The 27,273-nt window shown below is 44.4% G+C and overlaps 1 protein-coding gene across 6 annotated transcripts in view; it reads left to right on the forward strand.

The window, feature by feature from the left end:
* Nucleotides 1-27,273, forward strand: part of MED10 (mediator complex subunit 10) — a 206,265-nt gene that overhangs the window by 121,172 nt on the left and 57,820 nt on the right. Inside the window, exon 4 of one of the 6 annotated variants that reach the window (XM_087867994.1) lies at nt 16,233-25,846. The exons of the other annotated variants lie outside the window; for them this stretch is intronic. Coding sequence (XP_087724120.1) covers nt 16,233-16,262 — 30 coding nt within the window. The 3' untranslated portion in view covers nt 16,263-25,846. Of the gene's footprint in view, nt 1-16,232; nt 25,847-27,273 lie in introns of those variants that run through there. 6 annotated transcript variants of the gene reach the window in all.

Below are 27,273 nucleotides of genomic sequence, written 5' to 3' on the forward strand. Positions count from 1 at the left end.
TTTTCTTTTCTTTCTCAAAGTATGCTCTGGAAGATAGGAAGGAAAATTCTATATGCATTAGAGCCTTCATTAATACAGAGTGTGACTTGATCTGGGAATTTCTTTGTAGGCGCAATGATACATTTAAAGGTAAAACTAGCATTTTTTCTGCTGATGACCATCTGGTATTTGAATAGCACCTTTTATGTGGATGTAGGAAAAAAGCTTTTTCTTTAATAAGCAAAATAAACAGCTGACACGTTCCTTCCCTCTAATGGTAATTCATTGGAATACTGAATTTGTATCACCTGACATTTTTTTGTTACTGCTTTAACTCTAAGATGAATGAGGCTGCTGCCTTTGTACCCTTGAAGCCTTATGTCTTATGAAGTCCGAATTCCAGAATCATGACAGATTGGTGCAGATTACTGTAAATGCAAGTCATAAGTGCACCAGAAAAGATCTTAACAGGTGCAGAATTTGTGGTGTTGCTTAAACGCAATTAATTTCAAGATTCAAATACTGGTATTTTCTAAAAAGTTCAGAGGAAGAAAAGAGGCTTACTGCAGAATGCATAAATTAGCGGGGAACGACACAGGCAGGATCATTTTGAATGTATGATAATCTGTATTTCAGCATCTATAGTCGTCTCATATAAATGAAGGGCAATTTCCTGCCATCCCTGCAGGAAAGGCTGACATGTTTTGGCGTCTTCATTTGAAATGTGCAGGCTGTCTTCAACAGGACTTTTTACCCTAGATTTGTTAACCTATCATAATGAAAATCTATAATGCAGAGGGAGTTTCGGGTTTTGTAGCTGGGCACAGGGTGCAGTGAAATTGAGAATACATTTTCTTGGCACGGAGCATGAATTATGATTTCTATAATGGGCTGCAGTTCCCTATAAAATACTTCCTATTTATTGAAAGTAAATGTTAAATTGTTAACAGTGTATTTCTCTGCATTTCTCAAACTATTATTTTATGGCAAGAAATGAAATGTGGATTGCAGTCTTAAAAGCCTTTATACTAAGCATCAATTCAAAACAGTTTGCTCGAGCAAGGCATGCATTAATGACTGGCAATGGTGTGCACCCAGCAATCCCAAAGCCCCAAATTGCAGACAGCCTGTTGGCTGTCACATTTGGCTTGGGCCACTAGCCTGTGATGTATTTGCTGGACTTGACTTAGGGGGGCTGTGAACCCAAATGATGGCCATGTCCTATGTAAGTGCAGTTGAAGTCTGTGTGACAGTTGGTAAGTCACGTGTGTGTGTGTGTGTGCACGCACATGTGCTGTGTATGACAAGCCTGTGATTCATGTTTAAGTTGTGTGGTTTCCATGGCACCCTTGTGATGCTTTTGTTTCTCCCTGTGGCAATGAGCTACATTTGTGGCTGTCACTAGTTTGAACCCTAGAACATACATCCAAGCTGCAAGACGTGCATGCATGGGTGTGAAGGGGAGTTTTGGTGAACTGCAATGAGTCTAGGAAGAAGGAGAGTGGCAGAATCACACAGGTTGCCGCAGTGGTGCAACAGAAGGCTAATGCTGGAGATAACTGGCTAACGGATTCCATGCATATCGCCTTCAAGTGCCCTGAAGCTAAGCAGAGCCACAGAGCCAAGGATTGGTTTCCTGTGGCCACCATACAAAATAACACAGAGTAGCACCGCTGGTGGTTGCTGGCTGTCTTTGGGGATACTTGACATCCTTGCTCGTGGTCACATCACTGCAATTTCTGCCTGAGTCTTCACATGTTTTGTGTGTGTGTGTGCGTGTGTGTGTGTGTGTGTGTGTGTGTGTGTGCATGTGCACTCACCTGAATTTTCTCCTTCTAAGAATAATCTTTGAGTTAGGGCCTACTCTAATCTGCCATGACCTCGTCTTAAATTGATTACAGTGATGCTCCCCTCCCACTGATACACCCACCATCACCCTCTGCTTCTACTCATGTCATAGGTTGAAATTTTAACCACCCCCCCCCCAAATTTTTAGCAGCATTTTGGAAGCAAAATTGACATGAAACATTACACATATTTAATGTACACAATTTGATGAGTTTGGAAATACACGAATACCCATGTTACCACCACACAAATCATATACATACCTATCACCTCCAAAAGTTTCCTTATGCCCCCTCCCTTTTTTGTGTAAGAACCCTTATGAGATCTACTCTTCTAACAAGTGTTTAAGTGTACAAACAGCTTTGTTGACTGCAGGTGCCATGTGTACAGGAGATCTCTAGTGTATTCATCTTGTGTAACTGAAACTTTATACCAATGGAATAATTCCCCATTTCCCTCTCCCTGAAGTCCCTAATAGCCACCATTCTGTTCTCTGCTTCTGCGTTTGACTGCTTTAGGTATCTCAAAGAAGTGGAACTGTGCAGTATTTGTCTTCTGGGACTGGCTTGTTTCACTTAGCATGATGTCTTTCAGGTTCATCCATGTTGTTGCAAATGATAGGATTTCCCTTTTAAAGGCTGAGTAATATCCCATTGTATGTATAGACCACATTTTCTTTATCCATTCATCTGTCAACTTGGGACATTTGGGTTGTTTCCATATCTTGCCTATTGTGAGTAATGCTGCAGTGACCATGGGAATGCAGATATCTCTTTGAGATTCAGATTTCAGTTCTGTTGGGTATATGCCCAGAAGACCAGTGGAACAGAATAGAGAGTCCAGAAATAAATGATGCATATACGGTCAACTGCTTTTCAACCAGGGTGCCAAGAATACATAATGGGGAAAGAACAGCCTGTTCAAAAAATTGTGTTGTGAAAACTAGATATCTAATGTGAAAGAATGAAACTGGATCCTTATTTTACTCTGTACAAAAAAAAAAAAATTCAAAATCGTTAAAGATGTAAATGAAAGACCTGAAACTAAAAATGTCCAGGAAAAATCTTCATGACAGTGGGCTTGGCAATGACTTCTGGAATATGACACCAAAAGCACAAGCAATAAAAGAAAAATTAGACAAGTGGAACTATGTTAATCTAAAAAGCTTCTGCACAGCAAAGGAAACAACAGAGTTAAAACCCAATCTATGGAATGGAAGAAAATATTTACAACCTATATATCTGATAAGGGATTAATTTCCAAAATATACAAGGAACTCCTACAATTCAGTAGTGAAACAGAAACAAAAACAAAAAATCTAATGTTGAAAATGGGCAAAAACTGTTTTTAACTAAGGATGATGCTCCCCACTAGGGAACATATAGAAAGGTCTAGAGGCATTTTGATTATCACAACTGTGCTGGTGTTACTGGGGAACATATGCTACTGTTATCTAGTGGACGAATACCAGGAATTGTGTCAAAGATCTGCTAAAAATGAATAGGATAGTCCCAACAACAAAATTATTGGGTTCAAAATGTCAGTAGCGCCAAGGTCGAGGTATCCCAGACTACTTTTAACATCTCACTCTGTCTCCTTTCCACACAAAACCGCCATTCCCATGAAAATTTCCTCTTTCTACAATGCCCTTCTCTCTCGGCAATAGGGTCACTTATGTTCAAAGTATTTCCTTTTATGTAGCTCCTCATCAGCGTCTGCAGAGAACTCTACTGTGAATGCCTCCATTGTAACATTGCATTGTGATATTTACTAGCATATGTATCTTGCCCACCAGACCTTAAGTTCATTCAAGCAACCAAAACCCTAATGTCTGGTAGATAATAGCCACTAAATAACTATCTGTTGAACACTAACTGAATAAAAACAAATTTAAAGGCTGAAAAAAAAAATGGGCAAAGAACCTGAATAGATCGCCAAAGAAGACACACAGCACACCAGCTGGTGAATGAAAAGATGTTCAACATCACTCATCATCAGGGAAATGCAAATCAAAATTACAACAAAATGTCAGCTCATACCTGTTAGGATAGCTATTATCAAAAAGAAGATAACAAATATTGTCAAGGATGTAGAGAAATTATATGCTATTGGTAGGAACATCAAATTGTGCAGCTGCTATGAAAAGAATACAGAGATTCCTCAAAAAATTAAAAAATGTGACTACCATATGAGCCACAAAGTCAAGCTAAGGGTTTGCTAACCTTGTCCACTTTCATCAAAATTGTAAATAGGCCCGGGGGTTGCCTGGGTGGCTTAGTCCGACTGAATGTCGGACTCTTGATTTTGGCTCAGATCATGATCTCAGGGTCGTGAGATCAAGCCCTGAGTAGGGCTCCACACTCAGCAGGGAGTCTGCTTGGGATTCTCTCCCTCTCCTGCCCCTCGCCCCTGCTCATGCTCTCCCTCCCCCGTCCCTCCCTCTCTTTCTAAAATAAATAAATAATTCTTTTAAAAAATTGTAAATAGACCGAGGCTCTTTTTCCAAATAAGGTTAAATTCACAGGTTCCTGGAGACATTAATTTTGAAGGGATACTCTTGAACCCACTCTAGGCCACATATCTTGTTCTTGCCAATGGGCTGAGGTGGAATCAATGTGTGTCACTTCTGAGCTGAGGCACTTAACAGTTGGTTGCAAGACCCTCCAGTGTCCCCTCTGCTAAGTACACTGCAGAAGCTGCATGTTGCAGGTGGGGCAATTATAGGATGGTAGAGCCTCTGCAGAAGAGAGTTACACTGGATGGTTGTCTGGACTTGTACCGGACATTGTGAGAACGAGTGAAGAACAAACGTGAGCTGTGGTAAGCCACCCAGGGGCAGAGGAGCAACTGCCCAGGTTGATGAGCTTGAGGGCCATAAGGAGCAGGTGCGGCCCACCCCCTTCTTTCAGATCTGTGTGCTTGAGGACCTGCGTCCTCTCCTCTCTTAGTCATGGGCCAAGCTCAGGGCACAGGTTCTGTCTTTGCGAGGGGAGCCCTGTGTGTCTCAGCCCTGCTAGTGATGGTGGCCAGGTGAATCTGGCTAATTCTGAGGCTAGGGATTAAGACCACTTGGCGAGATGACTGAAGCCATGGTCTTCAGTGTCGGCTTAATGATAAAAAAGTACTATCTTCATATCAATCATTTCCCCTGATGTTTTCTCCTAGATGGCTTAGAATGTGGGTGAGGAAAAAAGAATGATGTTCATTAGTCCCTTCAAATCCTCCTAGAAATGTTATATCCATAAAACCAAACCAAAGTCTTGCAATAGAAATACTCGAGTAGTAAATCACTTTTAGGGTATAAAATAATATTAATAAATAATAATATTTTCATAATGCTTACTATGTGCTGGACATTGTTCCAAGCACATATGTCTGTCTGTTTCCATCCATCCATCCATCCATCCATCCATCCATCCTCATTTAATTCCCATGACAATCTTCAGAAGTAGGTATAGTTTCTCTCTTCGTTTATTAAAGATGACAAAACTGAGGCACGGAGTTGTAATCTTTCTGTAGTAACTAGCGTCACAGTCTACATTTAACTCTATTTTCTTCTAAAATATGAATTGTTAAAATAAAAATTCCAGTTGAATGACTAGATGAAATCAAGGAAATTGTCTACAACATAGAGGAAAGGCCAAACAGGCTATGCTGCAGGTTTGTTCAAGTAGCCTTTCCCATCTTTAGATCCAAAAGTACTTCTCACCATTCTTCTTGTAACTTGCTAGTTTCACCTGTCACATTTGAGTCTCTAGTCCATGTATGAGGTGAAGTAAAGATCCAGTTTTATTTTTCACCATATATTGAGCCAGGTTTACCAACAATCCTACTGAACAATATTTCTCCAGGATTCGTGGGTCCATTACTATCACATAAGTTCCAACATATTACCACTCTGTTTTCTTTCCTTGGTCTTTTTTGCCATTGATTGCACCAGTAACTTATGGTTATCGTTACTAGGTCTTTTTGAATGCCTTAATGATTGATTGAGATATTTTAGACACTTTATAAAATTGTTGTTTATGAATTAGGGATCTTGTTTTTAACATTTTTTTGGAGATGAAGTACATAATTTTTTTAGATTTACCCTGTGTTCTGCCACCTTCCGGAATACTCTTATTTGTTCTAATAGATTGTTGATTGTGTTGGCTTCTCTAGGTAGACGTTCATGACCTCTTGAAGTAATTACAGTTATATCTCTTCCTTCTCCCATTCTTATATTTATTTTTCTCCCTTATCAGGAAGTATGCTCAAGTGGAGTTGACAGTGGGATTTTTTCCTGATCTTAAATTGAATACGTGTAGGCTTTTACTTTCTGTTCTTGTTTTTTTGTTAGATTTTTATTTGCTAAGTTTTAACACCTAGTTATAATTATTCTTTGCTTGATTGGGATGCTCATTTTATTTTTTTTATCTTGTAGTCTATTGAGGCTATGTTAGTAACTCTTAAAAATGGTGAACTATTTTTGCATTCCTAGGATCAATTCTCCCTGTTAATGATGTTTTATTTTCATTAATAAGCTATTGGAGTTGGCTAGCCACTATTTTATTTAAGGATCTTTGTATCTACATTCATGAGTGAATGAGGCTGTACATCTTATTACTTACATTGGTCTCCTAGTTTTGGAGTGAATATATGCATGTTTAGAGCTTTGTATTTGTTCTGCGACACCTGCTTTTCTAGGTGTGGTGGAGCACACTTAGAAAGAAAGCTAAGCCTGTTTCGGTTTGTTGTGCTTATTTTTTTTAAAGAGAGACCAATTTGCTTGAAATTTATGGATTTATGCAAGATATCTATTTTTCTTGTGCCAGTTGGCATTTTATATATTCTAGGGATGTATCAATTTGAATTAAGTTTTTAAGTTTTTACTGCATAACTAGGTTTTCAAGTTTGTTACTGCATAAGGACTGACACTGACACTATTTTACATTGTTATTATTATTACTTTAAATCTCTACTGTATCCGTGATCATTTCCCCCTCTCTGTTCCACACCTTGCGCATCCTTACTTTGCATTGGATCAGTTTGCCAGTGGTCTATCTTATTAATCTTTTAATATATCAGCTTTTGATTGCATGCTCTTTTCTATGATATTTCTGTCTCTGTGCTTTTTCTAACCTTCCTGTTTATTTCCCGTATATTTCCTGTTTTTTCTTTTTCCATCTCCTAAGTTAATGCAAATATTGTTTTCTGGTGACAGTCAATGAACAGGAAGTTGAGTTAAAAGCATATTATTGAGAGTTTCCGAGGCAACCCATGGAGGAACCAGAGATCATTCTGTAGGATGACGTTGTGAACACTGTCTGGTTTCATCCTCCACCTGTACCATCCCTGGCCATGTCTCAGTGCCTCATGGTCTTGTTTCCTCATTTAGAAACTGAAATTAGAAAGATATCTATCTCATAGGGCTATTGTGCAGTTCAAATTAATTAACAGACTTTTAGGCTTAGAACAGTGCCTCAGCATAATGATGTTCAATAAGTATTAACAAAGGATGATGATGACAGTGACGATGGTGATGATTGGTTTTATTAATCAGCTCTCAAACACTGAGAGGAGACCCTCCTTACAGTTCTCCCTGTGCACTCACCAGCATCCGTGTTCTCTTTGTAGGTCCACAGCTAGACTGTATTTTCCAGATCTTGCATCTACGTGGGGCCACATGACTTTGTGAGACAAAGTTAAATGAGAAATATCCAGGTCAGGGCCAGTAAATGTGGGTGTGCCGTTTCCAGGGGCCCCCTTTCCCTACTTACCAGGGGAATGCAGGGGAGAACAAGGCCCTAGAAATTGGTGTAAGATTTTATAGAAGGAGTGCATGTCCTTGACTGCATGGAACCCCTCTGCTCACACTTCATGGGTGTTGCAACAGCAAGAAGGAAACTCTCCTTGTGTGAAGGCACTGAGTTTTAAGGAAGGAGATCCATGCAACATGAAGGAGCCTTCAGAAGTAATCGAGTCCAATCACCTCCCACACTTATTGTGTACCAGCAACCTGGGGTGATTAAAAAGAAACAAATTCCAGGACTAATGTCCAGACTTCTGAATTCCACAGTATAGGTATCAAAAGTCCTTCTAAAAAGTTTCCTTGGGGAAATTAATGAAACCAATTCACTGCATGGTATCTGGGAATCACTGACTATATATCAACTTTTGGTAGAAGTGAATATCCCCTATTCTGGGTTGTTAATGGGGTGAGGTCTAAAATTCTCCTGAAGAGACGATTTCACAGTCTAAAGCAGTTCTCTCCACATGCTTCCTTAACATATCATGCCCTTTCATGAGTCAGTCTCGCTGTGTGTCTAATTCCCTTTTCTCCGTCAAGGGTTTGCTTAAATGTAAACTTTTGCTTAAAAGTAAACTTCTAAATGAAGTCTACTCTGACCACCCTCCTTAAAATTGTACCCAGGTCTCTGTGAAATGTCTACACATTTCATTATTCCATTGCATTTTTCACCTTCCTAATAGTTCATGTAAGTTCTCATATATTGTATCTCACCCTGGGAGGATAGGAGCTCCACAAGCAAGAATTTCCAAGTGTTCGCTGACGTGTTCAAGTGCCTAGGACACTGCTGTGCACATGGTAGAGCTTAACAAGATTTGTGGAATGGATCAGTGTATGGCTTCATGGTTCATGTGCTGTTTGCAATGCTCGGCCTCCTGTAGGCTTCTCCAAACCATCCAAAGACCTGGTTCACATTTAGGGTGAAAATAGATTGAACTACTTTTGAGTTTGGCTCTTCCCTTTCTCTATTTTTGAAGACATTTTTGGAGACTTGGGAGTAAATCCTTCTGGTCTTGACTGAACATGGTATTTCATTTTGGTTTTAACCTTCTTATTTGGAGAATAAGCTGGGTACGTATTTTGACAAGTTGGTGAAAGAAACACAATTCTATATATTCTAGTGAATTGTTTTAACATGTATTCCCCAGTATATTCTTCAATACTTGCATTTTGGGTAAAAATATTAATATTTAAGCAACTTAAACTTTGAGCTTCTAAAACTTCGAGCTGCTACTCATTTATTCATCCAGGTATTGATTTTTTGAATGCCAACTGTGTGGTCAGTGTTGTGCTGGGAGTTGAGGAAGTGTGCCCACAGCTTATGAGCAAGTGCATGTGTGTGTATATATTAGGGTTCTTTAAACAGTACATTTTAAAAATTTCTATCAACTGGTTGGTTTTGTATGATTTTGAAAGTGCTCAAGAGGGCAAGTGGTTGCACCAAATTTTAGAAGACATTAAAAATGTGTTTTATTGGCCTGAAGTCAGAATTCCTAGGCTCAGTGAATGGTTTTACTGTGACGCTTGTTGTGGCCAGATTAAGTGCCTTGACCCCTCAGAGTCGTCCTCATTGGGTATCCTTTTCTGCTTCACAGAGAAGGAGAGGAGTTGTGGGATGGGCCTTAGATCTCTAAGAGATGCTATTTCAAGTATTTTATTATACAGTCCACTAATCCTACAATAAAATCAGACAGACAGTCCATGCAAACTTGCAAAAAAATATTGTTTTGGATATTTATTAATAGAGAAAAAGAGACTAGGAATAAAAATGCCTTTAATGAAGCAATCCTTCGTAACTGCAGAATCTCCATGCACTAGAAACTCTCCAGCTCACTCTAGTCACTCGATTGTTGCTCAGATTAACCGAAAATATCTCACCTACGGCAGGAAATGACACTTCAGACCATTTTAATATGGAAACATAACTGCTTTGTCATTCTTTTTTTCATGCATTAGAATGATGGAATATTAATATTTTTCCTCATTTCTGGGAAGTTTTAAAAGTAAAGCTATTCTTGGTGAAAATGTTGGCTCCTGTTTAATGTTGCTAACCCCAGAGGGAGGGCCGGAGGACTGTGGGCAAAGTGGGAGCCAGGAAAACGTGGGGTGAGAGGGACAGGTTCTCTGGGGCTGAGTAGCCTGAGAAGGGAGGAAGATGGTATAACTTGGACCTGCTCCCCAGTGTAATCACCCACACTCTGGCTGTGAGAACCACATGCACTGGGATTTCTAGTCTTTTCAATGACTTCATGTCCCCAATATGGCATGGAAGCCCCCAAGCAACAGAGGTCTCAAGATGTGCCTCAGACAGGAACAAAGGACATCCTCATGCTAACCAATGTGGATTTGTAGCCCATAAACAAAGAGGCCACCTAAAGCTGTGGCCAAGCATGGTTTCCTGCAGCAAAGTGACCAGGAGAGGGAAGGTCCCTGATGATAACTGGGATGGGATGACCTCTGTCTCCATCAAGATAATGACTTAGAGTTAGAAGTAACAAGATTTAAGAGACATTTAAAAAATGTTCTTTCTTAACTTCTTGAGTTTGTAGACTGAGATTAATATCTGTGTCATTGACTCATGACATCAGTTGGTGTGTCTAACAATGAGGACATCAGAGTCTGAGCCTTCCAAAGGAAAATCGATAGAACTACACCTATGCCATGAAAATCCATATACCCCATTGCCACCCGAGTGTATGGAAGCATCCAAACACTGGACATGGGGTTCCATGAGAAGCACATCAAGAATTCCCATACTACTTTGAGCAGACAAGCAGAATCTCCTGACGTGAGCTGTGGTGTGTTCCACACATGCGTGGTTTGCTCGTGGGTCTGGGCACCTTACACGTGGGTGAGACTCATCCGTTGTTTGATGTGATTTGGCAGTTATTCTTGCAGGTATGAAGGCACGAGCACATTTTGACATTCTTAAAAATTAGCAATGACAACATCTTGATTGGAAGGCCCTTTTTAGTTTTTGTTTAACGTCCACGAATGGAGGCCTCAGGGAGGAAAGCAAGACTCTTACAGTGTGTAATTTTTCATACATGGACATATTAATGTGTCTTTTATCATTTTTGGCTGTTCTGTGTAGAAATTCTCTTGATCTACAAAGGCACATATACAAAATTTTTTTTTTTTTTTTTTGTCCCACAAAGCACGATTCACATTCCATGCAAAATTTAAAGGCTTTTTTTCTGGCAGGTTCTTTTGTTGCTCCACTTCCTTATTCCTCATGATGAGTCAGGTGGGGTCAGTGAGGGTGTGGGCAGGGCTGCTCCTGCAAAGGTGCTATTGATAAGCAGATAAAGCTATGTTGTTATTTCTTGGATTTGAAGACGTGGACCTTATTCATTTGACCTGAGTCCACCTTGGCAGGTAAGGGAGATGAGGTGGCAGGTTCTCCTGATCGGGCCAGCGGTACGAGCTCCATGGTTTTGAGCGATGAGCCTGTCGGCAGACCTCCACTTTGTATGGCACGTCTGTGAATGTGTAACGCACCTGTAAGGAGATCAGATGGCTAGCCAGTGTTGGGTCAGGTCAAAACTCTACCTAAAGCAAGTAATTTCTGAGGTTTTAAAGAATGAAAAGAAGCCACCTGAAAGTCCATCTATTTCACCTCTTAACAATTTAGTTGGTTATTGTAACTAAAATGAGGAGCTGAGGTAAGAGAGCAAGTCAAGATGGAAAAGTTCTTGACTGAGAAATTAGGTAAGGAAGAATCTATCAAGCTGACTGGATAGGTAGATATAAAAACCAGAGGCATTGACAGACAGGGAGGAGGGAGTCACAGCATCGCTCCCAGGGGAGCTCCTGGAACACCGTGGCTATTGGTCCTCCTGTTCCTGCCCATCACAACCGAACAGCCTAACAGCCTACAGCTCTTGACGAGTTTGGGGTCCTCCTCCACGTACCCCTCTAAGGGCCAGCCTCTGGCTCCCAAGCCTCCCCTCTGTTTGTCTGCTGTTCCCCACCCCGTCTCTGTCTGTGGCTTTTTCAGGTTTCCAGCAAGTCTCTCAGTCCCTCTTGGTCTAGGTTTCCTTGTCTGAAAACTGAAATTAGAAAGGTATCCCCCTCATAGGGCCATTGTGGAGTTCAAATGAATTAATAGACATTTAGGCTTAGAGCAGTGCCTTGGCGTAATGATGGTCAGTAGATGTTAGCACGTGATGAAGCTGATGCTGGTGCTGGCAGCGGCGTCAGCAGCGGTGGCGGCAGTGACGACAGTGATGATGGTGATGATCAGTACTATTAGTCAGCTCTCACATGCTGAGAGGAGACCCTCCTTACGGCTCTCCCTGTGTGCTCACCAGCGTCCATGCTCTCTTTCTAGGTCCACAACTAGACTGTATTTTCCAGATTGGGGCCACATGACTTTGTGAGACAAAGTGAGATGTGAAATATCCAGGTCAGGGCCAGTAAATATGGGTGTGCCTTCTCCAGGGGTCCCCTTTCCCCACTCACCAGGTGAATGCAGGGGAGGACGAGGCCCTAGAAATTGCTGGCAGTTTAAATGTGTTTAGTGGTTACAGGGCATTTTAGCTTATCGTTTTCCTCTTGATTGAGTTTTAGTAGTTAGCGGTTCTGAGGAATTGGTCTATTTTCTAAGTTGTTGAATTTATGAGCATAGAATTGCATATGGTATTCTCTTGTTATAGTTCTAGTGGCTGCAGGATGTATAGTGATATCCCCTATTTGAATCCTAATATTTTTTGATTAATTTTTTTTAAAGAGAAAAGCTCCCAAGTCATAAACCTGCTTAAAATAATGCAGTGGATCCATTGTCTCTATGATAAAACTCCAGCCCATGCCTGCCGTCCTGCGCATTTCCAGCCTCCCCCTGCCTTTCCTGCTGGCCTCCCTATTCCTCAGCCTCCCTCTCCTTCGCAAACTTTTGGAAATATTTGCAGTTCAGAAGCCCCCATGTGCTCTCCTTCTCTGAACCTCCGAGGCACTACTTTCTCCATGTTTCCCCTTCTTTGCTTTAGCTCCTTGAGGATTCGTTTTGCTGCGACTTCCTTTATGAAGTCTAGAGTCCGAAGAAGCAGAGAAGAACACCGGGCGTGATCAGTCAGTCTTTCCGTGAATAGTCTTTCCCTGCTTTATCACCCGCTTTTCAAACTTTGCCCCTTGACATTGTGCCAACGGCATTGTCCTCTTTCTTGGAGGAGGTAGATGATGACAGCGTCAACAGCAACCACGTATGATGAATTTTTACATGCTAAGGTCTGAGTTTCAAGTGTTTTCTATAATTTAATCATAACCCACAGGGTAGGCCTTATCATTGTTCTTATTTTGCAGCTGAGGAATTGAGGTTCGGAGTTGCTAGTTTCTCTTGCGGAATGTGCAGGTTTCTGACCTCTTGGCTCTCCGCATCCTCACTCCTCCCTGCTCCCTGGCTCTCTGACCTTGACTTCCGTTTTGGTTTGCCCACTAGGAGGCTTTGGCAGGAAGTAAAGGTATATTCTCCTGGTGTCCTCTCTGTGAGATCCCCTGGGCTGACTTCTCTCCAGGTGACGGAGCTACAGGACTCCTCCTGCAGCCTGGCATTTGCTCCCGTCCCTCTTTTCAAACCTGGGCTTGGCAACAGCTTTGCTGGGGCAAGCCCCGCTTTACAGAGCCCTGCCTTGTGGTGCTCCTATACCTAACTTTTGTAAATAATCTTTGGGTAAAGAAACTCTCCTCAAATGCCCCGCTTTCCAATGTGCCATCCAGTTCATGTTGGAACATGACAGAATAGAGCAGATGCAAGAACTGGGAATTCAGTTCTCTGACGGGCTTTCTAGACTGTGCCTCTTCCCACACACCTTTCCAGGTTCTAGCCGTGGAGACAGACTTCTGGGCCCTTGCAGTGCCCGTGTTGTTCACTGAGCTGTTCCATGGGCTTGGAATTCTTCTGGGTGACAATGTAAATGTCGTCAAAACAAACAAGCAAAAGTAGTACCATCACCAAATTCATATCCCTCTTTGGTCCATTTTTATTGGTACTTTAAGGGCTAAAGGCTATCAAGTAAGTTGTTTAATTGAAACCTGAAACAAGGGAGTCAACTTTTCAGCTAATTTCTTGGGTGGGACTTAATGCCAAACCCAATACACCCTCTGGATACAAAATATTCAGACAGGAAATGTGTGAAATGAAAGGGGTGGTGATCCTCAGAGTCTTGGTACTGTGACGTTACAAGCACGTACAAGGAAAAGGACAGCGTTCAAAAATTAGCTGTTGTGTGGATGATTTTGGAATAATCCTGGAGTGGCTGGTAAGAACAGCGCGCCTTGTTCCCAGCCAGCTCCAGCATCCACAGCTTTTTAAAAGAAATGATGGTGTTCCTCGTTTGGTACCTCTTGGATTCCCCGCATGCATCGGGAGTCCCCTGCTTCCTCTCACTTAATCTAATGACAACTGTCCAGGCAGGTGTGACTGCTCCTAGTTCAGGGAAACAAACAGCTCAGAACTGAAATGACTCATTCCGGGGGTCAGAGCCGGAAGTGATTGAGCGGCTGTCAAATCTGGGTTTCCTGAGAGTGTCTTCGTCTCTCATCTGAGGATCTTATCCAGCAAAAACCAAAAGAAGAGGCGTTCTAGAAGAAATACATATTTAAAGAAACCCAGGGTAAGACAGGTGATAATGACATGGTTCTGCCAGGGGACAAATATCTTTCTGAAACATAAGAATGGGAAGGAACTGATGGAAACGTTGTCCATAGAGAAGCTGTTAGGAGTCGGGCGCCACCACCCGGAGCGTTAGTGGACATCATAACAGAAGAGGGACAGTCACGAACATGCCCATTTTCTGGCCACTTCCTCTGGCATGAGTCACACATTCGGAAACCGGGGAATGTACGTTCATGAGCAATAGTGTGCGGTGCTTAGCCAGAGAAGCGGGAGCTTTGCTTTGCTTTGCACCTTACAAACAATTATGTGGGACAAATGCTTTCTGGAGGGGCACTCAACTGTTCCTGAAAAAAAACTGTAGATACTTATGGGCAGTGCATTTTCATAGTGTTAGTGGTTTATTGTTCTGCATCACCAGGGCATTCTTTCTTATCCATTAGTCCTTTTCATGGGTCTTTCTGTCTTCGTGCCCTATTTCATCCTCACTGTAACTGCTCTTGTACAAGCCTAACTGCTCAAGTCTGCACTCATATTATCCTTTCTTTCTTCAGCATCAGTATCTCCTCTGGCCCTGGCTCATTCCCATCCGCCGAAGACTGTATTGTGCTCTATCTCACCTTAAAGAAAAACAGAAGATAAAATAAGAACCGCCTGAGATTCTGCGTACCCTTTTCCTCTTCATGTCTTTGCTTCTTGTTAGAGCGAAAGCCTCACCCTCTCCTGTAGGAACGTCCTGCCCTGTCCTTTCTCACCCTCCTTGACTTGGTCTTCTTCCTCTTTCCAGCCCTGTGGCTCACTCCTTGGACTGTTTTTTTCTGTCTATCCTCGTTCCTAGGTGTTCTCACCAACACCTTGCTTTTGATGCCCATTATACGCTAGTGACTCCCAAATGATCCCCCCCCCCCCGTTTCCGCTTGAACTTCGGACATTCCATTGTGACGGTCTCCTTGCTGTCTCTGTTTGTGTGCCTGAGAGATGTTTTGATGTGACATGTCTGTAAAGGTTCTCATTACTTTCCATTCTAAACGAGCTCTTCCCTCCATCTTCTCCTCTCAGAGGAGGGCACTTCTGCTGGTGGCCAGAAGCTCAGGCCCAAGACCCTGGGGTCCTCCTTAGTTGTCCTTCTCTCACACTCACCTCCAATCCATTAGCCCTGTCTTTCAGCCATGGCTTCAAAGTACACACAAATCTGAACCTGTCTGGCTCCTACCATCATGTCTACTCTGACAGAACTCACTGGCATCTCTTACCGGGTTACCAATGCTAACTTCCTGTCTTACCTGCCTGCCTCTCCCCATACTTTACTGTGATACCTTTTACATGGCTAAAAGGTCCTCTTGAGCTGGACATATCATCATTACTCCCTTGCTCAAGGTCTTCAATGCCTTCTCAACACCTTTAGGATAAAATCTATATTCTATGGTCTACAAGACTTGAAATAGCTGGGCCCTACATGGATCCCACCAATCTACCACCCCACCCAGGTCCCTCCCTCTTCCATGCTGACCTGCAGCAGGACACGTGTTCACTGTGCTCCTCTCCTGTGCCAAGCTCTGTTCTAGGCTCTGGAGATAGGCACTTAGATTCAAGTGGGGGTGACAGACACATCTACACATAGAGTGGGTGGGATGTCTGCTGTGAAGGAAACAGCCGAAGACAAGGACCCAACGGGATGGAGGAAAGTATTTGAGCTCAGATGAGAAGGGGGCATGGGGGCACAGACCTGCTGGGAATGCGTGGGGAGCCTTGAGAAGACATGAGGAAGAGCCAACCCAGTGTGGGGCCCTAGTGGACCAGGAAGTTCCTTTTTGGACAGGCAGGTGGCACAGGGATCTCCCTTTTGGATTGTGGAAAGCCCCATGGTTCTGGAACAAAGGGTAGGTGAGAGAAAAAGAGGTTAAGGGAAGGAAACACCGGGTTATAGATAGTTTGTCAGGTGATGGGGCAGAAACGCACAGACCATGACTTCATCCCTTAACCGGATGATGCTGTCTGTTCTTTCAGGAAGAGACTGGAGTATCACAAAACCCATAGAACTCAGAATAACTAGAAAGAATGGCTCCTCCAAGAGTTGGGATCATCATCTGAAAGACTGGCAGTTCTGATCATGTAATCTTTCATGTATTTTTCAGGCATCTTACAGTTAGTAGCTTTTCAAAAAATGTGTTATTTAGTTCCATCCCTGACTCATGGATTTTGATTGCTCATTGTTAATCAGAGCCTCATTTCATTCAACTGAATGTCAAAATAAAATAAACAGAATGGGTTTATTTGCTCCTCTTCAGTTTCATTCCCATGAAATTAAATAATGTCATCTGAAGCCAATCTACTTTCAAAGGGCCTCTTCCAAATGAATAATGTTTTTGGATGTATTTGTTTCTTTTAAAGTAATTTCTTAAACAAACAACCACTTCAAGCTTTTATGTTTTACTTATAGGTGTTTTAATTTTTTTTAAATAATGAAGCCATTAACTTTGATATACAATTATGATTTTTATCCATATCTAGGGCTTTTTTCATGTGAATTTTAATGGACCTTGATATTTATTTTGGGGGGTGTGGGTTAGAGAGAGTAGCTAAAAAAAGAAAGGTTTATAAAATGTACAAGACTGAAATATCATGCTCATGAACTCAACATTTATTAAGCAACTTCTGTGTTCCAGACACCGTTACAAACAAATCCCTGCTCACATGGAGCTTATATTTTTTCCCTACGAAATAATTCATTCATTTCTTTCACAGAAAGATAAGTTATAGATAGCTTAGATACATAGACAGGTAAATGTATATATGTGTGGATGGGTGGATGGACGGGCAAATGGATGGTTGGATGGACAAATATATAGATTGGTAAGTATGTAAGGTAGGTAGATAGGTAGACTGACAGCCTTCATATATTCTTTGCACTCTTCACTGTTTTCATTACCTGTAATTTGATCTTAACCTAAGAGAGAACTCTGTGTACTACACTGAGATGTACAAAGACATGTGTGATTCAACTCAGTATGTAATTTGAGAAGCTACACAGGTCTACACAGCTAAGAATGCTCCATCTTGCCTTTGGGGACTGCCATCAGGCATAGTCAGATTGGCAAGATTAGACAAGTATTGGAGTACAAATGAAACAAAGTGGGTCAGAGAAGGGCCCCAAAAGTTGGCTTTAGTTCAAGAAAGTGGCATGTCACTGCAGTTGAGTTCGGTGAGATGTGGCAAATAAGTGACTGTGAAATCTCTCTTTTAGCTCTAAGCATTTGTAGTGCATTGAATACTGTCCCCCTAGGATTCACATCCTCTTGGAACCTCAGAATATGACCTTACTGGAAATAGGGTGCTTATAGGTGTACGTAAGGATCTTGAGATAAGCTTATCTTGGATTTAAGATGGGCCCTAAATCCAATGACTGGTGTCCTTATAATAACAGGAAAGACCACATGGGGAGGCAGAGAAGGTGATGTGTAGATGGGGACAGAAGTTTGAGTGATACATCTGCAAGACCAGAGAGGCCACAGATCCCTGGGCACCACCAGCAGCTGAACACATCCTTGCTGAAACACATCCCTGCTGACATCTAGATTCCAACTTCTGTCCACAAGAACTGTGAGAGAATAAATATCTGTTTTATCAAGCCACTGGTTTTAGGAAAATAACTCAGCATTACAGAAAAGTAAGGCATTTTTTTCCCTCTCCTGACTGAGCATGGAGAGATATGTTTTGAATAGACCTTGATAATTGAAAACTGGGAGAAGCAGGGTTTGTATTAGTTTCTCATGAATAGAGGAAAGACCTGTCTGACCTTAGGGGACAAAGAACCTCTCAATGTCTCAATTTCTTCATCTGTTTAATGAGAAGAATAATAGAACTAACCTTGTAGGGTCTGCCTCAGAGCCCACCCTCTAGCCAATGTGCTGTGTTCTGCTTCTTTCTGATGGTCTCTAATAGGACCATGTGGAGGTGGGGGTCAGTTTGCCAAAAGATGGATGCTCTTCCCAGGAAGAGACAAGCAAAACAGTAGATGTTAGCTAAATGCCACAAATATCAATCTTTCAATAAAATAAATAACCTAAAATGAATATTTAAAATATCTAGACATATTAATAACATAAAAATAAATAAGTAATAATTGCTATGGTTAAGTGAAGACACACATATACATAATTTGTGAATATATATCTATTTTAATTATTTACAGCTTTTATAAAAGTGTCTCCTAATTATATACTATTCTGAACTCTTTGTCCAAGTATATGCCACAGCTACTCGAGTTAAAAACAGGAAGTTTCAGTAAATCCAGGATGAGCTAATGCTTTTGGTGACGATGGGGAAATGATCAGGAAGAGGGGGAGTTAGTGGTAAGGGAGTGGGTGAGAGGCTTACCCATAAAAGCCAACCTGAAGAAGGGCAGGACAAGGCATGTATAAGGATGGAATTGAAATTCAGTTAAAGAAAAGAATGGAGGGCTCTGTGTTTTTCCGTAGGACATCCGGTGTGCAGTTGGTGGGTTTCATTCTGTTTGATGGGCCAGTAGAGGAGTATGACTTACCATCATCTGACATCAGTGAGGCACTCTGATTTTTTTGATTTTGTTTTGTTTTGTTTGTTTCTGCTGCTCAAAAGCTAGAGGTGATCGGAAGTAGAACAGATTGTGTTTCCACCAGTGGGGGAAACCATGGTATTCCCAATGCCTCAGACTGACCACAGGTGAAAAGTTGTTTGACAGTCAGATGGCCGCAGCCGCTTCTGTGGGTCGGAAAGTTTGCTGCTAACACATCAGCTCTTGTTAAAGAAGCTGGAGCTTTGATCTGGCTGCCTGAGGGATGCTAATAAATAATAGAAAATGTCTCTCTTCTTTTTTCTTATCATATTAAACAGCCATCAGGAATCTGAGCCTCTCTTTGTTTTCTTGTCCTCCTTTTTTTATATTTTGATCTTGTTAAATAATTTTGAGGATCCCCTGACCCGGACGACCACAGTCAAGAGAGATGCTGGAGATTTTCACGGATGTTTCAGGCTGCTTTCCTTTTAGAAGACTGATTTCCACTACTGGAGAAGGGCTTTGTCTCAAGTCAAATCTGTTCTTAAACAGTTCTCAATATATTTTGTCTTGGATGTAGACATTGAAGCCTCTGTCAACCCTGATAGTATGTACAGATGGAATCAGTAAATGAATGAGTGAGTGATGAGGGAATGAACAGCATTATTTTGAACAAAGGGAGAGAGAGAGAGATTGGAAACTAACTTTGAGGGCAAGGAGGGGCCAACCTCCCAAAGGTCTCATAGGCCAAGTACACAGCCATGTCAAAACGAAGCGCTGGCCAGGGTGATGGAGGAAGGTAATAGGTGTAGACCTGTGAGTGCCTATACCAGGGACTGGGAGTGAGCTGTTTCCTCAGGAACACCTGGCTAAATGAATTCCTGGAAAAAACATGTTCAATTAGAAATCAAGAATAGAGAGGGATAGAATATAGATGCTGAGTAAAAAGGCAGAAGGGTCTGCTATAGGCTCTTGTTATCTTTGTTGCATATGGCATTTTTAGAGTACAGAAGTCCAGTTGTTTTTAGACATAGCTCTGCTTTCCTTCGTGGTTTCCAGGTCTAGCTTGAGAGTCTTCCTGATGCCTAAGACCCCCGAAGAGTTACTTATATTTTATTTTAGACCACATGGTCTGAAGTTTTGTACTTAAATCTTGGGTTCATTTGGATATCGTGGGAGAGAGAGGGATCTGCATCCATCAGGGCCCCTTGGTCAGTAAACTACAGAGGTGTGGTGGGGTTGAGAGAATCAGCACCTGCTGCTCCGGCCCCCTGGGAGGAAGAACTCTGGAGCTGTTCCCAGCCTCTGCTCCATTTCGGTGATGGCTGGAGCTACAGCAGGGAGCAGTGGGGTGCAGGGTGGCAGGGTCACACTCACAGCCTGGCAATATGGCTGGAGCAGGGAGAGGGGGAAGAACTACCTTGACTTTTCTCTCTTCCTGGTCCCAAATCTGTCAGTGACTCCCTGGCCGAACCTAATGTCAAGTCAGAGGTCAGCTGAGGCGACCTTGAAGATGCAGTCCAAGGACTTCTGCCCGTGGGCCACAGAGCCGGGCAGAGGAAGGGTCTGCTGGGAATGGGGGCAATACAGAATAATCAGTAAGTGGTTTTCTGCTACTTGTGTGTGCGCTTGTCCCCAACATCACTTCTGTTCTCTACCAATAAATTCTAAGGCTTGTTTTGTGTCTGTCTATATATTTCACTAAAATGGCCAGAGCTAGACAGAATATTTGATTAAAATTTGAAGAGTGTGAGTATTGGGGTTCTTAAGTGAGTTTCTGGAAAACCGTGATGAAGGCTGAGAGAAGAGATGATGGAAAATCCTGTTGTTTTCAGGACAGCATACTTGCGTCCCTTCATTAATTCATCCGTACATCACGATGCACTGATTCCGTCTGTGTTTCTGGGGCCCCGGACGAGGGTCTCAGTGGGGCACCTACGGGGCGAGGCCATAAAAGGGCTTAGAGCCTGAGCAGGGAGATCCTGGTCATGGTGTCCGGAAGCATTCACGATGTCCATGCCTTGGTAGCCTGGGAACACTCACTACTCCTGCTCTGAGATCAGACTTCATTGGCAAATGTTGCCACCAGCCTGCATCTAAGTTCCAGCTGCTTCTGAGGCGAGGGCACTTTCTGAAGCAAAGGTGCACAGGGCTCCAGAGGCTGCCGAGGCCCCATCTGCACCCTGGGACACCCAGAGGGGTGACACGGGAAGGTGCCAGCCAGCTTCCTCATGAGAACAAGAACCAGGGAGCCTGCCTCTGAGCGCCGATGTTAGCATAACCACCCTTCACGTTCTTTTAACACGATTGTCTGCTCATTTTACTCAAAATCAAATCTCTAAATGCAAAATGGGTGTTTTGGTAACATCTAGTTTAGAAATACACATTTGTCTGTGGCTTCTAGCAGGGGATGCAATGAATACATTAATGGGAATGACTGAGTGTTGGCTTCTGTCCAAGCACAGACTGAAATTTAGCAGTCATAGTTTTTTCTCCATTTTGTTTTTTAAAACCATAAGCCACTTATTATTTATTCAAAATATTTAACTTTTAGTGTAGGCATTAATTGTATTAATCTAAGAGATTGTGTTTGAGTTGGAAAGGATTATTCAGAAATATTTTGAAATCCGTTCCCCTGAAAGGCAAGTTCAGAAAATAATCTCAAAAGCTAATACCTTTATTCTGTTTGGAGTCATTATTCAACTAACTTTTAGTTAGTGGGTTAGAATTATTTTTAAAAATGGGTAATTCATTTACTAAATAAATCCCATCTTTTTTTTTTCTTGAGGATTCTAAGAAATGAGGCAGTTCCATATTTTTCTGTGGTTAAGGATAGTTTGTCCTGGATCCAGAATGTTTACTTGGAGTGGAAGATTTCCCGGGGGAAATTTTGCAATGAGACTTTCTTCATGGAGTACAAGTGCTGGGGAAGGAACGCATGGCTAATAGGAGCCTCTCAGGTGACAATACCAAATGCAGAAACCAGTAAAGCCAACCACAGATACGGGGCTGGAAGGAGAGTAAGTGAGGGCGTTGTCTTCCTGCACACAAACGATGTGTTAGAAAAGACCTTGACACATGGAATAAATATATCTGTCAAGTCACCTAGCCCATTTCCAGAAAAAAAAAAAAGCGGACTTTTTATAAACAGAAAAATATCGTGGGGGCAAATGGCACATCGTGATTCATCCAGAGAAGACCAAACCATCACTTAATATAAAACGCACAGACACTTACCGGAACCCATAAATATTTGATCAACACAAGAATACATCATGACTCTCTAATGTATGACAATCATGATTATGATCCAAAAGGCCCAACTTGATCTGACGATCTCATTAAAATCTTGCTAGTTAAGGGTACGAAAGGAGGGAAACCAAAGCAGCACCATCAGGAATCTCACCTGGCCTGAGGGAAAAGCAGGGAGAGCAGGTCAGATGTTCTGGAAAACAAGAGCAGTCTGATCTCTTCTTTTCACAGAAAAGCTCCTGAAAAGGATGTGCTCCCAGAAGCAGGCTGGTGCTGGGTGCTGGGCGCTGGGCGCTGGGCGCAGGTGGAAGCTGAGGGAAACAAACCCAGGGGGACTTGCCTCACGGAGCGGCCACGGCTGCAGAGCCCAGCCGCTTTCCCCGCTCCCGCCCTGCCTGGAGCCCCCACACCGTGCAGGTGCAGGTCCTCCCCTCCTCAAATCCGATTGTCTTAGCCCACATCAGAAAGGCAGTTCCCTACCCTTCTCCTCTTTGCATTTCTTCTTCTGGACATAGTTCTTTTCTATGCCATGTAGTTTCTGTTCCCAAGGGTGCCCATGAAGGCCCTGCCCCAGGGATACTGTGGGGCATAGCGTCGGAGCCGTGCAGATGCAGACTCTATCGTCTGAGTCACAGCCACTTCAGAGCAGAATGTCACTGTGGTCCCCGAGCAGGAGGAGGGGGAAGGGCTAACAGGCAGGACCGGCTCGGGTCAGGGAGAAGCTCCTGTGACCCGACATGCATTCCCCAGCAGACACTCAGTGCTTTATCAAAATCAGTTTATGTATGAGGAAAAACTCCCACAGACCACCCCATGCTTGGTGAGGTTGTTAGGTCTGCATTTTCTGGATGGATTGATTCGGGTCATCCCCAGATTGGTCCAGGTGTTCGCACTGAAATCGTGGCTCCAGGCACGTGGCAGAGATTTCTTACCCACTTCAGAAGAACCAGTGAGGGTTCCCCTGCCTGCAGCCTGCCTGCAGAGCTGGACAAGGAGGTGGGGAGAGGCACGCCAGTCCCAGGCTGGGCACACCTGGCCGAAAGCACGTGTGCAGCAAACACAGCGTGTTCACCTTTACAGTGATGTGCTATATGCGGTCCATGTAGTATATTCTAGAGCTCGGAGGCCCAGCCAAAGCTGTGCATGCATTCCTACCAGAACGCTTATCTTCTCGTTTCAATGTCCAGGAATGGAGTTTCACAGGATTTGTAGAAAGGGTGTTTATAGGTAGTGTATGAATACAAGTCTCTTCTAAGAAAACAAATAGAAAAAGAAACATTCTAATGGGATCTAATCACTTATTAACTATTATCTCTGGGCACTTGTTAATTTGACACACACACACACACACACACATATATATGTCAAATATATATATACACACACACATATATATATATATATTTCATTATTCCTTCTTTCCTCTTTTTTTCAAGGATGCTATGGACTGAATATGTCCCTCAAAACTTCCTACGTTGACACTCTGTAGAGATAGGGCACTTCGGAGGTAATTAAGGTTTAGTGAGGTCATAAGGGCACGGACTTAATCCTGGGGGACGGGTGCCCTTGTAAAAAGAGAAAGGGGGTGACTGGGCGGCTCAGTGAGTTAAGCAGCTGTTTCCTGATTTTGGCTCAGGTCATGATCTCGAGGTGCTGGGATTAAGCCCCGTGTTAGGCTGTCTGCTCAGTGTGGACTCTGCTTGAGATTCTCTCTCTCCCTCTGCCTCTGCCCCTCCCTCAACTCTCTGTCTCTCAAACAAATAAATAAATCTTAAAAAAAAAAAAAAAAGAGGAAGAGAGATCTGTGTCCCTTCCAGTGCCGTGTGAGCACACAGTGAGCTGACGTCTGTGTGCAGGCCGGGAAGAGGGTCCTCACCATCCCCCCCATCCGACCCCCCGCCGCCCCGTGCTGATACCTGACCTTGGACATCCAGCCGCCAGAACGGTGGTAAAATGCATTTCTGTTGTCTGAGCCGCCCAGTCTGTGGTGTTTTGTTAGGGCAGCCTGGGCAAAGCAGCACAAACCTGGAGTGTGGTTTGTCCTGGGGAGGCTGCTCCGTGGTGACTCTGGAGGCTCCAGGGTGCGGGGAGCCCTTGCTGCTGTCGGGTGTGTCCAGGGCACTGAGTGAGTGCCAGCTGCCTGAGTGAGTGCCAGCCCGCCGGCAGTTTTCTTTACATGCCCCCCTTACCAGGTTCTTAGGGGTCCTCCCCACTCAGCTCACCCTCCTCAAATCCGATTGTCTTAGCCCACATCAGAAAGGCAGTTCCCTACCCTTCTCCTCTTTGCATTTCTTCTTCTGGACATAGTTCTTTTCTATGCCATGTAGTTTCTGTTCCCAGGGGTGCCCATGAAGGCCCTGCCCCGGGGATACTGTGGGGCACAGCGTCGGCGCCGTGCAGATGCAGACCCAAGGTGGATTGAAAAGCCTTGTCCTTCAAAATGCTTTGAACAGAAGGCTCCTCAGTTTGCCCCACGAGAGTGGTGAGACCAAAAATGGAATCAAGCGTTATCACTTGATCTCTGTGACAGATTGGATTGTGCTGGAATGCGCTGAATCAAATGAGATGAAAAGACAAACCGTGCCCCGAAGGTTTGAAGCTCTGCGAAAGACATGGACGCAGAACTCTGAACAGGGTATAAATCCCCGTGGCCTTCTCGTGGGAAGTGAGTGGATTGGGAGAGGGCCCCAGCTCCCTGGTCCCCGGGGCAAGGCCCTGCTGCATGTCCCCACCGGCTCTGCCCGTGAAGGGACGTCAGCACAGCACCTTCGGAGTCCGGACAGCTCCCCCGCCAAGCTCCTTGGGAGGCGTGTCTCAGAATCCTGCTGCCGGATCACTGCAGGTTGCCCTGCGTGGATTCTCTTTCCAGAAGGATTTGAACACTGGCCGTAGAGTATCTGATATTGAAAATGCAGTGAAACATAAAAATCTAGTCCTTTAAAATTACCTGAGGGCTAAAGAAGAGTAAACAGGAATCGGGCATTACTCCACTGAGCGCACTTCCGGCCAGGAGCCTCGTAACTAACCAGCGAGGCAGCAGCTAAGGAATCTGCAGCCCGGAGAAGGGGCATGATGTGGACAAGACCACAGCATGGGTAACTGGCGGAGCTGGAGTTCGGCCGTGTGGCTGCAGAGCCCCGGCTCCCTGACACATCAGCGCTGCCAAGATGCCCGTTTGTGCCGCTGCTGGGCCAGGCGACGATGGTCAGCGGACGCCGATGGAGTGCTCCACACAATCTTCCTTCTCAAGTACGCTCTGACTTCCCTCCTCACTCCTTCCGTGGTGGTTTCTGGGAAAAGACTCACTGACACGTTGCCACTGTTCATGGTGCCCGGTTTGATTTTTCTGCTCTTGGTCGTGTGGACGATGACGTGCTGCCACGAAGACCTTTCTCGGCTGCCTGGAAGGAGGCCTTGATCTCCTCACACACTTCTACACACCCCACCTCCCCTCACCACGCCAGGAACCGAGGCGCCTTTCCGATGACCTCTGACTGATCTCACACTTGCTTGTCCTGAGCTCAAGCCTGGGCAGCGGGGGTCCAGTTGGAGACCACACTGCCACAGTTGGCCTCTGCTGTCTGGCCACTGGCCTGGCTGGCAGGGGATCACCAGGGCTGCCCAAAGGACTGTGGAGTCTCCTGAGAGAAAAAATGCCTTGATGGAAGAGAGATGCGGCTTCAGGGCTCCAGGAGGAAGGCCTCAGCTCCTTGAGGGTTCAGGGGCTCTGACTCCGCCTTGCTTTGTCATTCCAAAAAGCCCCAAGTCTGACTCTCCAAGGACTGGGTCCAAAGATGGTGGGGGTAGCTTTGAGAGTAAGAGCTTTTTTTTTTTTCTTTAAAGTAGGTTCTACACCGAGCATGGAGCCCTATGGGGGCTTGAACTCACGACCCTGAGATCAAGACCTGAGCTGAGATCAAGAGTCGGACATTCAACGACGGAGCCACCCAGGTGTCCCAGGAGCTCTTTTATTGAAACAAGCAGCAGGGCTCGGGTTAGGGTAAGGCCAGGGAGGTGACCAGGCACCCAGTGCAAGAGGCAGCTTCCTTCCCGGGGCCCACCTGTGCTCGTACCACCCTGAGGGTGTGCTGGGGTCTCTCTCGCCTCCCACCAGTACCGGTTATAGGTTGAATGGTATATCTCCAAAAAGGTATGTGGAAGTCCTAATCACCCGTGCCTCAGTTCAGTGCCACCTTATTTGGAGATCAGTTCCGTACAAAGGTAATCAGTTGAAATGAGGCCAGTAGTTTGGCCTTAATCCAATACAATGGGTATCCTTCTGAAAAGGGGAGATTTGAGCACAGAGGTGCACACAGGAAGAACACCACTTGAAGGTCAAGCCAGAGATCAGGGAGATGCGTGTAAAGGCCGGGGGATGCCGAGGATTGCCAGCGAGCACCAGCAGCTGGAGAGTCCTGGAACACATTCTCCGCAGAGCCTCAGGAGGACCGGACAGTGCCTACCCCTCCATCTCCGACCTCCGTTCTCCAGAGCTGGGAGAGGGCACACTCTGTTGTTTACCCGCCCAGTGTGGGTGCTTGGTTAGGCAGCCAAGGGGACTAGGACATGGGAAGGGCAAGCGCGGCTTCGGGCGGGGCAGGTGGGGGGGGGCGAGGGGAAGTGCGTCACCCACCCAGTGGGCAGGGCGTGAGGACCCCAGCCTGTGTCCTGGCACTTTCCAGACTCTGGGGGACTCTGCGGGATAGAGGCTGAGGAACAGCCATAGTGGGGGCTCATCGTGGGCCAGGCGTGGGCCCGGCAAGGAGGAGCTCAGGGCTGGGGCTCAGTGGTGCCCCAGCGTGGCTCTGGAAGCCACAATTGGGCTCCTATCGAACATAGTGTCAGGGAGGCAAAGGCCTCATGGGAACCCCTGCGAGGGTGGCCGGAGGCATGGTGGGCTGATGCCAAACTGTGGGTGTCCCTGCAGATGCACTGGGGCCCTTGGACTCAGGGGGAGCCAAGGGGCACCGGGGGGCCTTTCAGGGGCTGCATGCTTTCCAGAGTCCAGAGCAGACAGACAGAAGTGACTTGCCAAACGTATAGATTCTTTATGTGCTGTTTTTTCTTTCTGACATTGGATACAGAGGATTTTGAGTTCATCGGGGAGGTTACTGCCTGCATTGGATTGAGTTTGTCCGGTGCTGGACACCAACACACGCTAAGGTGAAGTTATGCCACGTGAGGTCTTGAGGCCTTTAGGAACGGGGACATTGACCAAAGTCAGAGACCTGAGCTCCAGGCCACGAGCCTCCCGTAACTCTG

This window comes from Ursus americanus, chromosome 15 (genome assembly GCF_024610735.1).
Source record: "Ursus americanus isolate L20-20 chromosome 15, mUrsAme1.1.p, whole genome shotgun sequence".
In the NCBI taxonomy this organism is placed as follows: Eukaryota; Metazoa; Chordata; class Mammalia; order Carnivora; family Ursidae; genus Ursus; species Ursus americanus.